Below are 19,055 nucleotides of genomic sequence, written 5' to 3'. Positions count from 1 at the left end.
CGAAACAGGTGAGGATTTGTCAGAGTATTTCTTAATTATTTCAGACAGAATAAAACTACGCCATTTTTACTTGCCGGGTGGTATATTCAGTATTCTGGATAGTGACTGTTGTTCGTGTTTTAGTTGAGGATGGTTAACCTGAACTTGGTGTAGTTTATTTGCTCTTAAACCTACTGGATCTACAGTACATCCTTCATAAATTATGGGTGCATACAGGAAATGAACTGGTAAGTATTGCTCTATAACATATTGTTTATTTCATTTTATTGTTTCAGCAAGTTGCCAGAAGTATGGCACAAATAACGTACCTAACAGACACACCAGACACCACAACCACTGCACTCAGTGCACTGACTGACTCAAAGAGGGACGGACTGACTGACTGACTGACTGACTGACTGACTGACTGACTGACTGACTGACTGACTGACTGACTGAGTGTGGGAAGAGGCTGGACGAAAGCGGTTTCTGTACGTTACGTGATTATCTGAAGCATGGTATTGGCCAGAAATGAACGAGAGTCGATGTGACGAGCTAGCTCTTTCTGGATTCGCAGTTGATAAGAGTCGGCTCATACTAGCTCTGAAGGAGCAAGGAGGGAGTTAGCTCATACAAGAGTCAACTCGTAATTGAATAACTAGCTCTCGAGGAGCTAGGAGGGACTCTTACAAGAGTCGTTCAAAAGAGTCAGTTCGTTCATGAACGACCCATCACTAATCGGAGGCCGTTTCAAGGTCTTAGAACACAGAGCTGTCTGTGCACTTTCCCTGCAGTTGTCTTGTCAACTGTACCACAAGAGTCACACCGAGATACTCTCAGAAACTACTTGGAAGTCGATTCAGTAAGATCCTAGCAAAAAAAAATTCTGCTATTAAGAGCAGGGATATAGCCTGCAGTTGCCACAGATACTGTGAATGCCTTTCTTGAAGATTGTAATAATGCTGGAGTTTTTCATATTAGCAGGAACAAGCTAAGTTTCCCAAGTTAGTGGAACTGGATAGAGGTGAGCCTCCACTGGTCCTGGAGCTTTCAAACTGCTGAGAGCCGTGGTAAGTTTGGAAAATTGGCCATCCATTGTTGGGGAACGTGTTCAGCAGCAGCAGACCTATGGTTCAGGATTGTTTTTTCCATTGTTTCATGATGTCCTGGCTATCTGTAAGAATGGTGGTATAATCAGCAGCGGACAGCTCCTTCAGTCCTGCATGAAAGGTGCCGCCAGTTGTTCTTTATTTCCCTGATTTCAGACTGACATCTGTTGTCTTGAGTTAAGCATCTCATTTAGCGTTGTTCGTTATCATCCTGACTCTTCCTTTCCTCAAAGGCAATGACTTTTTGTCTAGATTCTGTAATGATATTTTGAAGCATAGTGCATTCACATCCTAGATGTTTTGTGTTGATTGGTTTTGAGATAATTCTTTTAGAACAGTGTTTTGGTATTCTGTGGCAACAACCTAGCGAATATACATATGCTTCAATACGGTATTCTACAATGTATACAGATTTCTATGCAAATTACTGTACACCCAGTGAGTATGATTTTATTAAATTGCATGGCTCTTAGCATTATCTGAGAAACACCACTGGGAGCTCTCCATACATTGTTTCCCATGTAAGGTGCGAGTTGGGGAATTTTGATGATAATGCAATACAGTCTGGAGTTTCTACTATAACAGCCAGTCAGAATAGAGTTGTGGTGTTTTCATATTAATGACAGCCTCCTCCCAATGCCAGGCACAATCGAGTAGGGGAGTTTTGATTATAATGGCTGGCACACGTGCCTACTGCCAATCACAATCAAGATTGGGAATTTTGATTGTAATGGCAGAATTCCTTGCATATTCCCAGTCACAATCGAGTTGGGGTGTCTTCATTATAATTAGGGGTACACTTTCTTACTGCCAGTCACAGTCGAGTTTGGAGTACTCATAACAGCAGGTCATCTTTCCTATTGCCAATCACAGTTGAGCTGGGGAGTTTCAATTTTAATACCAGGCCACTTTGCCCACTGCCAGTCAAATAGGAAGGGGATTTTTCATTACAGTAGTAGGCCCCTTTAACTAATGCCAGCTACAGTGGAATTGGGGAATTTCTGCTAATATACAGGCCTTCCTTTCCTACTCTGTCACAGTCGATGAGAGGAGTTTTGATTAGAATTGCAAACCCCTCTCCTACCGATAGTCGCTATTGATTTGGGGAGTTTTGATTATAATGCCAGACCGCCCACCCTACCCCCTTCTAGATCACTACAAATTGTCTTCAATAAATATAGATAGATATACAAAAGTATATGCATGTTTGTAACTGCAGATCTTCATTTCGAAGTTCATTGCTCCTAAATGTTACATGATATTGCCAAACGGATTGCACCATGAGATGCCTTTTTAGCAGTCTGCATGGTTGGTCCTATGGAATTTTCTTGTATCTCCTTTGTTTAAGTTGGAAACTTTGAATAGGGTGAAATGTAGGTACAGTTTTTACACATTGCTTTAGCTTTTGCACAGTTATGTGGCTCGCGTATGGCCACTGGTCGTGGCAGTACAGTATGTTTGCCGAATTTGATTATTCTATCTTTCTTAAATATGTGTCAAACTATAAAATATACATTTAAAATGTACAAAATTTACCTAAAATCAAGAAATGCAGCTCTATCTAATGAATAAGAGATTGAGATTTGACTAAAAGACATTGGAACAAATTTATGCCAGGTGCGATTGTGTTATATACACGTTGTGATATGACTTACCGTTTAGCCACCTTTTACCTCAAAATGGAGGTCTGCACCATCATTAAAATTGCCTCCATATTTCAATATATTTTGGGGGTAAAATGTCAGATGTTTGAACACCTTGGAATTCTTCCATCAGTTACAAACTAATTGCCTCTAGTAGAATTTCAGTTTTCTAGCTCATCTGGCAGATTGTGTCCATCAGGTTGATTTGGTGAGGAGGTAAAAAATTAGGACATTAAGAAAACTATAGGTCATTGCTTTCACTGTGTGAAAGAAATTCTTGTGTTCTTATGTTGAGCTCAAAGTTTCAAAACCCCCTTGCCTGGCCCCCTTGGATACTTTGGGGAATTTTTGATTCTTCTAGGATTCCTGAGGTCATCAGCTACTCTAGTAGTCTGTTTCAAGTTTCTAAGATGCCTCGAAGTGTCTCTTTAATTTACGACTATTATAGATCGCTCCAAACTGGCTTCCATTTATATACAGTATACAGATTTGAAGCTTAGACGGGTTCTTTGATGGATTCAAGAAATGGGTTTGTGGCTTTTTATGGATGGAAATCCTGAATCGACTGATAAGAAGTTTATTGTCTGTAAAGCAGTCATCAGTCTTCCAGGCTCTTTTCCTGATTAGGACATCATTCTTTATGTACTGTCGAGTGTTAACATAATCCGTTTTATGTCAGTGTTTGGAGCTTGCGTGAAGCCATTTGGTCTTGAAGTAATTGGGTATTGATAATAAAGAGCATTGCAGTTCCCAACTCTATTTTTACCCATGAATTTTTCCCATAAGAGGTTGACCCTCCCCACTCAGGCATTGAAGTGGTACAAACTTGTCAGTAGCAGGCACTTTGGTAAGGACTGTGTTCAGTTGCTGGTAGAATCCTTGTCATCCTTAAGAGTGGGAGCATGTGTCTGCCTCCTGCAAGAGGTATGCAGAGAGTCGCGAGTCATGATGCGAGCGAGTCGGTGATCATTCACCACTTTTGTCCTTGCTGCAAAACCAACAGCATGGATGCAACATTCATCTTCCTCCTTCCTTTTCCAGAGGATGGTGCAGTCTGTTGAAGCGTCATGACTTTTCCTTCTCCCGCAAAACTAGTTTCACTCTGGGCGACAATATCTATGTTGAGTGTGTTCAGCTGATGGCTGATGAGAGCTGTCCTTTTTTCTGGTCTGTTATTGTTTAGCAATGTTCTGACATTCTATGCACCAATAGTTATGATCATAGATTTATTTCTTTGATGATTTTGACTGCAAGTTGGGGTAACCCTCCGAGTCTGGTTTCCCAGACAGGTTTTAGAGTGACTACTGTTGTTTAGGCCACGTTTTCTAGGGCCTTCCCCATTCAGAGTTGGCTGTGGTAGTCGTAAATATGCCTGCCCAATCACAGATGCAGGTCTGGGTCTCAGGAAGGCATCTGTTGGCAATGTACAGGTCGAGACTAGAAGCTTCCACTTTACCCTAACCTGCATCCCATCGGTGTTGGACAACTTTTAAAAGAACAGCCGTGGGTATGACGTTGTGTAAGGTGCCATGGAATGACCCACAGGCTATGATCACAGAGGCAATCACTGCCGCACACCTAGCATGAGACATGCAGCTTCCAACACCAGAACTGCAATGGACTGTCGCAGACTGAGAGTATACTGTACAATTGAGTTGCGCCTCTACAGCCAGTCAATCTGGCATGACCTCTCCCACCTCCACAGCTGTTCGGAAGCAGGAAGTGAGAGATTCCGCCTCCACCTGCTTTTCTGAAAGAATGTTTCTTATATGACTTTATTTTTTACATAAATGTTGTTATATCATTACTTTGTCTTAAGCAGGCATGTTTCACCTTCTTTTTAGGCGTCTTCAGCTGCTGTTCCTAATATCTAAGATCAAAATTGTTTGCTAGGATCCTAGGCTTTGTTTATGATAGAAATACTGAAAATAGTTAGGTTAACATGAATTGCTCTTGGTCTTAAAAGTTATGCTTACACATACTGCACATCTAATAGAAACATCCTTGGTATGATTGTTACACTTTAAAAAATTCAATTATATACTGGTTCAATCCAATGTTACTTTAAAGGACGTTGGGCTTGCAAGAATTGCTCGGTCTATAATGTCCAGCGTGTTGTGGGATCAAAAAATCATTATATTCCTTGTCACCTTTTTTCTAATGTTTGTTTTGCGATAAACATTCAGTTGTGGTTTCATGGGATGTAGTTGATGTGGTCCATTCTGTGACTATTTTTCTTCTTTGTTGCCTTGTGGTGATTAATAATGTTATTTGCTTTACGTCCCACTGACTACTTTTATGGTTTTCAGAGGTGCCGGAATTTAGTTCCGCAGGAGTTCTTCTACGTGCCAGTAAATCTACAGACGCAAGGCTGAAGTATTTGAGCACCTTCAAATACCGTCTGAGCCACTCAGCCCGGCCTCGTGGTGATTTAAATTCAGTAAAACCAGTCTGCCTGCTGTTATGTGGGTCGGAAGAGGGGACTTCTCAAGATTGTTTTTTTTTCCTGTTGTAGTTGGACCTTATTGCTCATTAAAGGGTTTAGAGTGGTGGATGGAGAGTCTAGTAATGAGACAAGGTGTCTTAGTTGTGAAATTTATGAAATAAAGTATGAAATGGGGGAACTAAACTTACTCACCCCCTCACTTCTGTTGCAGGTGGCTTGCTCCTGTGATGCTTCCTGTCCGACTGGTAGTGGCAAATGCCGTGTGCCTCGTGTGTTATTTGTATATGTTGCGGGGAGGGGTGGGAGGAAGGGGCATTGGCTGTTGTCGGAGGTCTGTCTGTGGGCGGAACTTTTATGTGTGTAGATTTGTTGATATTTTGGAACATGTTTCCTTTAATGTCAGTATTTTGAATAAGTATGGGATCTGGTCATAGAGAGGATTTTCAGCCTCTGTGATATCATTTAAATTATGGTTTTGGTTGAAAATGGGTCTATGAAAATGTAAATGTTTTCAAATTCGTTCATCAATCTGCCTTTTCTTTTGTTCTCTTTAGTATGGTTAAATCTTGTTCTGTGGTTGTGTAGGCATGTCCTGTTTCTTTCATATGGATGCTCATTACCGAAAATTGATGGTGTTTGTATGCATTAAAGTGTTGTAAGTATCTTGTTGAAAAGCTTCTTCCTGTTTGCCTGATGTATGAAACAAGGCATTGGACACAGGTGAGTTTATAAATCCTGGATCCATAGTTGTTGGAGTTGATGCTGTTGTGATTTAGGAACATGCCTTGATTGGTATTTTGTGTTTAGAAAGAAATTTTGAAGTTGTGTTTTTTAAACAGATTGGATATTTGGCATATATTGGGATTATTGTGCCCTGAAGAAAGATAGGTCCTGTAATTCTGTATCCATTCACTGTGCACCATACTCCGATCCGTTCGTCATGTAGAGGAATTTTGTATATGTGATGGGGGTTTTCTGTACTCCAATATCTGTTATTCTGCATTGAAACATACCCATACTTCCATCAGAGAAAATATTAAGCGTGGGTCAGTTATTTCATCATGAACGTTTCGCAACATGCAGTTACAAAAACGTACCCGGTTATCATGATCACGTGGATGCAGTTCGTGTACTATCAGTAGATGAATAAGTTTGAGTGGTGTCTTTAAAAGTAGGAAAGATCACAATATGAAGATAAAGTTGGAATTCAAGAGGACAAATTGGGGCAAATAATCATTTATAAGAAGGCTCTCTATGTGGAGGACATACAACTGAAAATAGTGTTACAAATCGCCTAACAACTTCTCTGCAAGACTCTGCATTCATATAATTATCGTACATACCGAAAATACCCTTTCCACTGTCATGTTCACATGTGGAAGCATTATGAGAATATTTCCCCGAAGTAACACTTCACAACTCGTGAACAGTTGGAGCGACAGATCAGCACTTAATGCACGTTCTAAGGACAGACCAGAACTGCGAAGTGTGGCATTCCCATGCTGTCGCTGTGCTGTGTAACAGGACGTGATGAATCAACAGGAGGCGGATAAGCCGGGCGCACCTGCCGGCCAGCCGATGAGAGAAACTTACTGTATTTTCAAAGGATTAATTAAGGTGGACCTTCATTTTAATTTCTTATTAACGTGAATGTTTGTCAATACGGATTATAATACCAATATAAATGGTCCGTTATTGGACATTATAAATTTTCCAACTAACTCATTCTTGGTTGCCAGCGTTTCGCCCTCGTGTGCTAGGGTGGGCTCATCAGTTGGTACCTAGCACACCTACCAATACGCTGGATAGTGCATACCGTGGAGGCCACTGCGTAGGCTACTGAAGCCACCGGCAGTGCCAATGCACTAAGAGACTTTGTCTCATTATCAAAAATTGATGCCTGCTTGGCCATCAGATGATATAGATGTTGATTCCCATAGGGAATCTGAAATATTTGTAATATAAATGGTCCGTTATTGGACATTATAAATTTTCCAACTAACTCATTCTTGGTTGCCAGCGTTTCGCCCTCGTGTGCTAGGGTGGGCTCATCAGTTGGTACCTAGCACACCTACCAATACGCTGGATAGTGCATACCGTGGAGGCCACTGCGTAGGCTACTGAAGCCACCGGCAGTGCCAATGCACTAAGAGACTTTGTCTCATTATCAAAAATTGATGCCTGCTTGGCCATCAGATGATATAGATGTTGATTCCCATAGGGAATCTGAAATATTTCCCTATGGGAATCAACATCTATATCATCTGATGGCCAAGCAGGCATCAATTTTTGATAATGAGACAAAGTCTCTTAGTGCATTGGCACTGCCGGTGGCTTCAGTAGCCTACGCAGTGGCCTCCACGGTATGCACTATCCAGCGTATTGGTAGGTGTGCTAGGTACCAACTGATGAGCCCACCCTAGCACACGAGGGCGAAACGCTGGCAACCAAGAATGAGTTAGTTGGAAAATTTATAATGTCCAATAACGGACCATTTATATTGGTATTATAAATTTACTCATTCAGGACAAATATTTCAGATTCCCTATGGGAATCAACATCTATATCAATACGGATTATGTCGTACAATTGTAACGTTCCAGACGTTACAGTGTAATTATATTAATTTTATTATGTGTAATTAATTCAGGAATTTGACGTCATGATATTTATCTTGGTATGTAATTGTATTATAATTCATGTTTAATCATTTGCTCATTATCATTTCATTACTTTGTAACTACGACTTATAAACGAGGGCTGAATATCCTAATATTCACTTAGATTCTTGCGACAGTCGGTTAAAATTAACTTGCAGTAGATTTCCTCTATCTTGCCACATCACCGAGGAAGAAGGAATGACAAATTTAGACATCAAGTTCTGAGAAAAGCGAGCACGTGTTCAAGCGTGGTAACGTAAGCTACCGTATTTCGACCAGAATTATTCAAACTGTTCACCGCCTATATTTTCAAAGGAGCGTCATGTTGCCATGGATACTGAGTGAAAGGACGAATAGAAGAACAGTTGATATCTTGGTTATGGCCCGTCAACTCTAATATCTGGAGTGGGGAGAGACGTGTCATCTGATTGGACCACGTGTAGCGACCTGTAATTAGCGCGAGAGAAGGTTATAAAAGGGCGTGTTGGAGCTCGTGGCTTCATCTTATGATCTTATGATCTTCTACTGGACTTCTACGAGTTATTCTACATCTTCTACGTGATTTTCTTATTGATCTTCTACTTGATTCTTCGTCTCGATACTTAGAAATTCTGAATGAGGGGTGTAGAGCCACTCTCATCAGGAATTACGTACAGCACGGCTACAAGACCGGTTTGAACCAGTCTAAGTCAATAGATAGTTTTAATCTAGATAGAAATGAAACTTCAGAGAACATTTTCAGTAAAGTTGGAAGGATTCTTAATTGAGTATCCTCTCCATATAACCCAAGGTGGTTCTTCTAACTATGACTTAGGGCTTATCTCCAATATATGGGATAAAGCATAATAGGGAGTGTTAGTTTTGAAGTCATTTTCCAATTAGTGGGAGGTGCAATTGGCAAGGCAGGAATGGTACTTAGCTGCAGATGAAGAGATCTCAAAGACGACCGATGATGTTCCCGCTACAAGGATGGAAGCTTTCCCAGGACCAGCAGAACAAGACTTTGCAAGATATTGCAAGTTTTCGCGAAGTAGAGTCATTCAATTTTTTGTTAAATTCATTTTCTATTTTTAATTCAGTTCTCGTTAAACCGTCGTCATTTATATTAAATATAATAAATAGTATTTTTCTAGTTCATTTTAATCAATCTGCCTTAATTAGCCTTTTGATTTTTAATTCTCCTGCTTAATGATTAGTGCACTATCACCCCACCCCTGTGATAAGAGTCTGTCCAAGCTTGATTATAAATTTTATCTTTAAGTCCTCAACTTAAAGATTGGCGCCCTTTGCTTGCTTGGTTGCATTTCTCGTTTGATGGTTGTTCTCCGAGAGGGGAAGTCACATAAATGCCGCTCCAACGTGTGGCGAGAAAATCATTAAGTACGGAGCAGTTAATAACGGTAACGATATCAGAATTAGTATTATGGGCAAAATTTGGATATCCACGTTTCATTAGGAGTGTTTGATTGTGGGAAGGGTCATGGCTGATCAGACGAAAGAGGAGAGGATGTTGCGCAGTGGACGGGCGATAAAAGGCAATAATGTATTGAGTTCAGAGGAAGAGTTGTGTAGTCTAGGAGAGGAAATTGAAGATAGAAGTGTAAGTAGTATGGAGAGTGAAGGCAAGCAGAAAGAAGTCAGTATGGAGTCAGATGATAGTAGGATGGGGGGCGAAGCGGAAGTAAATACTAACAATGAAAGTAATAATAATGATCAGTTAATGGGAATGATGCAGTTAATGTTAAGTAAGATAGAGGACAGTAAAACTGAAATAAAAAGTGAATTAGAACAAACTAAATCTGAGCTTAAAAGTGAATTAGAACAAACTAACACTAAAATTGAGAATATTAAATATGAACTTAAAGAACAGTTAGAGCAAACTAAAGCTGAATTAAGTAGGGAGATGAGGGAAAATGAGGAGGAAGCGAATCGGAGAATGGACGAACACAGTAGGCAGTTACGCGATCTGGTGGTAAAAAATGAACATTTTAATAAGCGATTAGAGGACCAGAAAAGTGAATATGTACGACAAGGGAAAGAGGTAGAAGAAAAGTTTGCGGAACAGAGAAGTGAATTCCTGGAATTAATAGGGAAGGAAAACAACTCTACTAGGGAGGAAGTAATGAGGCAGGTCACTAGTATTGATAAGAGAGTTGAGACTCAAAGAGGGGAAATACGGATATTTAAAGACCACGTACAACAAGAGATTGATACGGTAAAGCTTAGAATAGAAGATGAGACCCGGGCAAGTGAAGAAAGGTTTGCGATAGCTGAAGAGAATAAGATTGAAATTAGAACATTGAAAGAGAAGCAGGTTAATTTGGAGAGAGAAATTGATAGGAGAGACAAAGATGTAGAATGCCGGATGGAGAAAGCAGAAAATCAGTTAAAACAGGTGGCAAAGGATAAACAGGTTTTCACGGGAAGGCAATGTCTAGGAAATAACTACATTAGGGAAATTGAACTACCTAAATTTAATGGGAAACAAACGAACCCGCTAGATTTCCTTAAGATGATTGAAAAACGATTTGAAAAGCGTCTAGAGGAAGGGTCTATGGACTGGGAAGACGTTATGGAAAATATTGACCATGCTTTTGTAGGAGAAACTCGGTCTTGGTTCATGGTATATAGGCAGACGATGACGAACCTGAAAGAATTCAGAAATAAGTTTAGAGAGAAATTCTGGAATGAAGCGATACAAGCTCGGGAGAGAGAAAGGGTGGTATTTGGGAGGTACAAACAGCACGAGGGAGTTACTATGACCGAGTACTTCCTGGCACATGTCATGATTTGTCAGAACTTAGATGGTATAACCGAGGGGTCTGATGTAGTAAGACTACTTTTGAGACATTTTCCGGACAGGGTGAGAGAAGCGGCCTGCATGCAAAAAGTTGGTACTATTCAGGAGATGGAGAACCTACTAGGCAGTTTTGATGCGTTAGGTAACCTTAGGAGTAGAATGGAGAATATTCAGAACTTTAGTCATCACAACGGAATGAGACATAACGGTAGAACACAGAATCACGAAGCTCGCAATCAGTTCAGACCTCAGCAGAACAGCAGGAGCGGAGCACCTGAATATAGGACAGGAAATCCCCAACGGAGGCCAGAGCAATGTACTAATGAGTCCAACGTCAATACACAAAGGGAACCTTTAAACTAACTAGAGGCTGTAATGTTAGGTCAGAATTCCAGCCTAGTACGAAGGTAGCGAAGTGTCTTGCCATGAAAGTGTTACCATATGACCTAGATGTTAGAGACGATTTGTTGTATGAAACCGAGCAGAATAATGGAGATTCAAGTAATAAAGTAGTCAATCCCGTTGTTAAATTGAAAGTTTGGGGGGCGTGGGTTAAAGTTTTGATTGATTCTGGTAGCCAAATATCATGTATTAGTTCTCAGTGGTATGAGTCATTAGTGAAACAGGGTATTCAGTTGGAGGAAATGCCTGTTAAGTCTACTTTCATCATTACGGCTGTTGGAAAGAGGTCTAAGCAAATTTGTAAACAAGTAGCTGTCCCGATCTGTATTAATAATTTTATTAGCGTTCAGATATGTTTGGTAATTCCGCATTTGATATTTGATCTTATCTTGGGATCTGACTGGTTAACGTTAAAATTGGCTCAGTTAAATTACAATGATCTAGTGCTAAATTTGAGGTGGAATAATGAGGATATTAAGGTCAAGTTTGAGGAGGAAATTCAGAGGAAAACGGAAGTTAGTACAGTGTGGAGAATGAGAGAGGTTTCTAAAGTAAATGAAGAGGCTAGTGAGGGCCTGAAGTTGTGTCAGTTGTGGATTAATGAGGATAAAAGATGTGGCTTGAAAGAAGCCGTAAGTAGAAATGAGTTAAATGAAATCCAGAAGGACAAGTTATTTGAAGTGTTATGTGAACACGTGGAGATTTTCTCCGAGAAACCTGGTGTTACCCATCTGTATGAACATTCTTTTTCTGTGCTGGATAAGACTCCATTCAGCGGACCGCGGTATCCGATACCACACAAATATGCAAAAGCCGTAGAGGATCAAATTCAAGCTATGTTAGCAGACGATGTGATTGAATTATCAAACAGTCAATATGTTAATCCCTTAATTGTCGTGCCTAAGTCTGATGGATCAATACGTTTGTGTATTGATGGCAGGGAGATGAACAGACGTATTGGTGCTGATCAGTTGAGATCACAAACCATTGAAGAGTTGATACAGAATTTTCAGGGTAAGAGTTGGTTTTCTACGTTAGATCTTAGGAGTAGTTTTTGGCAGATACCTTTAAGATCAGAAGACAGGCCTCTTACTGCTTTCAGCTATAAGCATAGTTTGTACCAATTTAGGCGTGTTCCTTTTGGGACCCGTATGAGTTCGGCAGCTCTTATTCGCGCACTTAGTATTGCCTTGGGAGATGATACTGGAGATTATGCTACTATTTATATCGATGATTTGGTTATAGGATCTAGTACCTTTGAAGAGCACTTGGACCACTTGGAGAGGGTTTTTTCTAAATTAGAGTATGCTGGTTTTACTCTGAAACTTGACAAATGTGTTTTCAGTAGACGAGAGGTGACTTTTTTGGGGCACCGTGTATCGGCAATGGGAGTGACGCCTGAGAGCACAAGAATTGAAAAAATATTGAATACTACGACACCTAGAAATATTAAGGAGCTCAGATCGTATATTGGTGTATGTAATTTTTTCAGACGATTTGTAGTGAGATTTGGTAACTTACTAGAGCCATTTAGAGAACTATTGAAAGCTGGCAGTAAGTGGGAATGGACACAAGATCATGATAGAGCTTTCCTAAAATTAAAAGAAGGATTCAGGCAGGCGGTTGTTTTGAGATACCCCATGCCCGATAGGAAGTATGTGTTGCTGACGGACGCATCTCACTGTGGTATCGCTGGTGCACTATGTCAAGTAGATGATGATGGTAATTTAGGGATTGTGTCTTTAGCTTCCAGAGGTTTAAGTGCTGCTGAAAAGCGTTATACTATCACGGAACTTGAATTCCTAGCTATCGTATACTCCCTGAGTAAATTTAGGATGTATGTTTTAGGTACCGAATTTGAAATTAGGACGGATCATCATGCTCTTTCTTTTGTATCCAAGTGTAAATTATCATCTAACAGAGTTAGTAGATGGATACTCGCCCTACAAGAGTATGATTTTAAGGTAACTCACATTAAGGGAAAGAATAATGTCCTTGCTGATTTATTGTCACGTGATCCGAAGTTGTGCGAAGAAGGTAGCCTTCTAGAGCCACGTGAGGGCATTATTATATGTACATGTCTGTCTAAGGAAAATGAAACTGCTCTAAATAGACTACGTAACCTATTGGTTGAACAGTCGGTAGACGAAGAATGTCGGGAACCTTTGTCTGTACTTCAGGGAGGAGAGCAGCTCACTGTGTCGCATGGTAGGCACACGTACAAACTGGTTAACGGGTTTCTAGCCAGGAAATGTGGCGAGGATCTCTGGGGGATTTGTGTACCCAAAGCGCTACGTGAGGAATTGATTTGGTTTATCCACAAGGAATTAGGACATTTTGGAGCTAATAAAGTTCTGTATGAGATCCGACAGAATTTTATATGGGACAAGATGGGAAGAGATATAAGAAAAATTCTTTCCACTTGCGATCTGTGTCAGCGTAGCAAAGTTCCTAACCGCTATTTAGAAGGACCTCGTCAGGCAGTAATCTCAGAAAGACCTGGTGACTTGGTGTGTACTGATTTATTTGGACCTGTGGTTAAGGGACAGTTTGGCTTCCAATATATTTTAGTCATTATTGATGCTTTCTCGAAATTGGTCAGATTATACGGTATGAGAAAAGCCACTGGAAAATCTTGTAGTCGTATAATCAAAGAGAAGTATATCCCTGAATTAGGTACTCCTCTTAGAATATTATCAGACAGTGGACCGCAATTTATTTCGAGAAAATGGAAGTCCATAATTAGAGAGCTAGGTATTACACAGGTTCATTCATCCATTAGATACCCTCAGGGTAATATGTGTGAGCGCGTTATGAAAGAGTTATCTCGCATGTTTAGATGCTTAGTGTTCGATAAGCATACAGCCTGGGTGGCTCATTTATCCCGCATAGAGACATGGATCAATGCAGTTCAACATGAAAGCACTAGATTGACGCCGTCACAAGTTCATTTTGGTTGTAAGCCTCAGAATGAACTAGTGAGAGTGTTAGGTTTGCCTGAGGAACCACCTCGTAATGCTGAATTTTACGTCCGACTGGCACGGGAGAACCTGATTAAATCTGGAGATAAACGTAAAAGACAGCAGAAACGTAAGGTACTTGATAACTTTGAGGTAGGTGATATGGTTTTGGTGAGAGTTCCCATGTTGTCAAATAGTGAGGATAAGGTAACAAAGAAATTTTTTCTTTTATATCAAGGCCCTTATAAAGTACATAGAAAACTAGGACCCTGTGTTTACAAGTTAGCGGATGGCGAGAGCGTAATGAATGGTTCATATAACATTAGTAGTTTACGGAGATACCTGTCGTGTGAGGTGGCTGAACCGGATTGTGAGATATAGGTCAGTAACTCGGGGAAGTTGCTACCTGTTATGTCAGACTACGAGCGGTATGTGTTTACGTCTCAATTGTGGTGGTATTTCCTAGTTGTGTTTGTAAACAAGGAAGGTGTTTGTGTGGCGGTAGAGTTACGCTCGTTCATTGACGATAGATCATCTGTTTTCCGTATGTGAGGCCATGAAATTGTATATATATTTGTTTTCTGAGATGTTACAGAAGGCTAATTAAAGCTGACGACGGCAAATAATTAATTTTCCCATATGTGCATTTCTAACTTGCAATAATTTTACCGTGAGCTTAAAATTACGTGTGTATTTGTGTGAAGTGTATTGCATCCTGCTTCAAGATAAGGTTGAAACATTCGAAAGAGTGATAAAAGTGTAAATTGTGTGTATCATTTGTTTTCCATGGTTTTAATGTAAGAGATTGGAAGAGAACGTGTTACTGCTATCTAGCAAAGAATGTCGGAAAGATGGAAAGTAAAAAGGACAAATAGACACTCGGCAGAGTTTGTAATCTGAATTGTATATATATTATGTTATATTCTCTAGGGTAATCTTGTTTTTTACAAAATGGAAAGTTGCTTATGTTGGGCATAATTTTGTATCTAAACCTCAAGATGAACTGAAATAACAGACAGTCGCAATGGTAAGCAGTCTAAGAGAGATATGGAAAGAGTGAGATATAATTAATTGTATGAAAATAATGTCGCTCGTTATGGGCAGGTAATAGAGGTATTTCAAGTCAATGTGGGAGTAAGTGTGTGAGTTCTCAACTCATATGATATTTGTTAAGAACTCATGGGGGCGTATGTAACGTTCCAGACGTTACAGTGTAATTATATTAATTTTATTATGTGTAATTAATTCAGGAATTTGACGTCATGATATTTATCTTGGTATGTAATTGTATTATAATTCATGTTTAATCATTTGCTCATTATCATTTCATTACTTTGTAACTACGACTTATAAACGAGGGCTGAATATCCTAATATTCACTTAGATTCTTGCGACAGTCGGTTAAAATTAACTTGCAGTAGATTTCCTCTATCTTGCCACATCACCAAGGAAGAAGGAATGACAAATTTAGACATCAAGTTCTGAGAAAAGCGAGCACGTGTTCAAGCGTGGTAACGTAAGCTACCGTATTTCGACCAGAATTATTCAAACTGTTCACCGCCTATATTTTCAAAGGAGCGTCATGTTGCCATGGATACTGAGTGAAAGGACGAATAGAAGAACAGTTGATATCTTGGTTATGGCCCGTCAACTCTAATATCTGGAGTGGGGAGAGACGTGTCATCTGATTGGACCACGTGTAGCGACCTGTAATTAGCGCGAGAGAAGGTTATAAAAGGGCGTGTTGGAGCTCGTGGCTTCATCTTATGATCTTATGATCTTCTACTGGACTTCTACGAGTTATTCTACATCTTCTACGTGATTTTCTTATTGATCTTCTACTTGATTCTTCGTCTCGATACTTAGAAATTCTGAATGAGGGGTGTAGAGCCACTCTCATCAGGAATTACGTACAGCACGGCTACAAGACCGGTTTGAACCAGTCTAAGTCAATAGATAGTTTTAATCTAGATAGAAATGAAACTTCAGAGAACATTTTCAGTAAAGTTGGAAGGATTCTTAATTGAGTATCCTCTCCATATAACCCAAGGTGGTTCTTCTAACTATGACTTAGGGCTTATCTCCAATATATGGGATAAAGCATAATAGGGAGTGTTAGTTTTGAAGTCATTTTCCAATTAGTGGGAGGTGCAATTGGCAAGGCAGGAATGGTACTTAGCTGCAGATGAAGAGATCTCAAAGACGACCGATGATGTTCCCGCTACAAGGATGGAAGCTTTCCCAGGACCAGCAGAACAAGACTTTGCAAGATATTGCAAGTTTTCGCGAAGTAGAGTCATTCAATTTTTTGTTAAATTCATTTTCTATTTTTAATTCAGTTCTCGTTAAACCGTCGTCATTTATATTAAATATAATAAATAGTATTTTTCTAGTTCATTTTAATCAATCTGCCTTAATTAGCCTTTTGATTTTTAATTCTCCTGCTTAATGATTAGTGCACTATCACCCCACCCCTGTGATAAGAGTCTGTCCAAGCTTGATTATAAATTTTATCTTTAAGTCCTCAACTTAAAGATTGGCGCCCTTTGCTTGCTTGGTTGCATTTCTCGTTTGATGGTTGTTCTCCGAGAGGGGAAGTCACACAATCAGCAGTTTTAATTTGACGCCATCTGGTTGCCTGCTCATCAGTTTTTATGTTCCATTTTCCTCTAGGCCTACTAGATGGCAGAGTAAAGCGACATGGAATACTACGATCCACATTGGGAGCTGACCATGTTATTACAGACCTTGGAAATATTTCATCATTTATAATTAAAACTCTAATACAATGATAAATTCCTGAGTAGTTTCACTTAAAGAAGGAGGTGTCATTTGATTAGAAGTAACGTGATTGATAGCTTGAAGCCGTAGTCAATGATGTAGAAGTAAATTGACAAGTTAATACATAGTAGCAAAGGTATAAAATAGGTTCAGTGTTAAATATAAAATGGGAAGGAAAAGCATTCTAATTACTGAGCCAATGTCGTTATTTGATGTTGGTGTGTATTCCTCGAAACCTTTGTAAGAGATTAGTCAACAGTTCATACAGTTTGATTATAATTTAGCCCGGCGAGATTGTGTTCAACAGATACTTGTAGTTGGGCTAATTTGTTGTGAGTCAACCATGTGAGTTTGCCGCAATAATAATGGGCCGTCACTCGCTACGTTGGTGTGATTTGGCGCGAAGAGGGTGATGATATTCGTTGCCTCAAATTGGATGTTTTGTAATTGAGTTGATATCTTAAAACAGATTGTTGAATAGTTGTTGTTATTTTCTTCATCCAAATGACAAATTTTAACGTTGATTGTGAAACTTACATTGTTGAAGAATATTATATTGATGTGATGGTTGAATTGGGGCTGTTGAATCATGCTGCGATTCTTGTTAGTGGTTGGTTCTTTGGTGTTGTTGGACTGTTGACTTATTGTGTGAAAAGTTATTGGAACCTGTAACCCTCCATCATGTCGAGCTGTAAAAGCTACCATTTTACTGTTGTGCCATAGTCTTCTCCGTGTTATAAGTATTGTGCATCCTGCACCCTCTCTTGCAGGTAACGTTGTATCACATCCTCAAGCTCTTCCAGACTGGCATTGACGCTGTCCCTAGCAAAAAGCCTCTCGTCACCGAATATTATGAAGAGATCATCTTTCAAGATCCCTCACCGCTGATGCAGAATTTATTAACAAATACTCGGCCTCTCACCATTGGACCATGGAAACATGAAACAGACTGTAAGTAGTTCATAATTGTAGCGATAGGTTAAAATACAAGGCCTGTTCAAAAACTATTGCTTTTGTAAAGCAGTTAGTTATCCCTCATCTTCTGTTAGTTTGAAATTGTATAGAGTACGAGTTATGATTGTCATATCAACATTAGCTTCATTTCAAACTGGAGCCAGAAGGTTGTGCATGGTGGGTCAGGTCGAACACGGTTTCTTTATAATACCTCTATAATTGGTCCGTTGTGTGTATGTTTAGTCCTCAGCCCGAAGGCTGGTTGGATCCTCAACAGCTCCGCCATCAGCTGTCATAGATGGCCTAGGCATCACTGAAGAGGCGTACGAGGGAAATGAGGAGTGAGGTAGTTTCCCGTTGCTTTCCTCACCGAGCCAGTTGCTATTACATATCAGTCTGCCAAGCCCACTGAAATGCATGCACCAACCAACCCTATGAGCAATATTTTCACACCATTCATAGCAGGGACTGGCTGCAGAAGGAATGGCATTACTAGCATCACTCATACCTCAGTCACTTTCATTTTGTCAAAGCCATGGATAAAGCTGAGACAGATCAATGAAAGTAACAAGATTGTTCTAGCCCATACCAGAAGACATAGTGCACTGTAAACACTAGGTCCCGCCAGCAAAGGCATAATTGGTCCGTTATTGGACATTATAAATTTTCCAGCTAACTCATTCCTGTTGTCAGCATTTTGCCCATTGTGCTAATTTGAGCTCATCAGTTGGCAACATGAATGAGTTAGCTGGAAAATTTATAATGTCCAATAATGGACCAATTATATTGGTATAATAAATTCACTCATTCGGGACAAGTATTTCAGATTTCCTATGGGAATCAATTTCTGCAACGCATGGTCTCTTTGTTATGCTCCGTGAATGTCTGGTATTATCTGTGGGAGACCAGCGTCCACCATGACAACTGAAGTGACCTGATCTAACTCTAAACTGGAAGGACAGAGATTTCATCAGTTGAAGAGATCAATCTTCAGTGAGTCAAAACAGTGATATGTTTATAGGCTCGGCTTCTGTAAGCTTTCTAAAGAATTATTTTCAAAGTTTGGCTAGTTTTTGAGCAGACTATGTATATATTTCACAAGAAAATGTATTTATTTCTTCACTGTTAACACATTGGAGATTGCCATATTTGAATGGTTTTTAATTTTCTTCTTGGCTAGGGAAAGTAATGATTGTGAAAAGTTTTGAATTATTTAAAAATATCATGCTTTCCTGTACACAAAAATGAGTTTATTATCAGGATAGTACACCAATTTATTTTATATATATATATATATATATATATATATATATATATATAT

The 19,055-nt window shown here is 39.6% G+C and overlaps 1 protein-coding gene across 1 annotated transcript in view; it reads left to right on the top strand.

Annotated features, from left to right (window-relative positions):
• Positions 1-19,055, top strand: part of Gas41 (YEATS domain-containing protein 4 Gas41) — a 60,408-nt gene that overhangs the window by 25,373 nt on the left and 15,980 nt on the right. The window contains exon 3 of the mRNA XM_067155897.2: positions 17,551-17,731. Within this exon, the coding sequence (XP_067011998.1) occupies positions 17,551-17,731 (181 nt within the window). The remainder of the gene's footprint in view (positions 1-17,550; positions 17,732-19,055) is intronic.

Source organism: Anabrus simplex, chromosome 11 (assembly GCF_040414725.1).
Source record: "Anabrus simplex isolate iqAnaSimp1 chromosome 11, ASM4041472v1, whole genome shotgun sequence".
Taxonomy (NCBI): Eukaryota; Metazoa; Arthropoda; class Insecta; order Orthoptera; family Tettigoniidae; genus Anabrus; species Anabrus simplex.
This window is presented reverse-complemented; position numbering and strand designations above follow the sequence as displayed.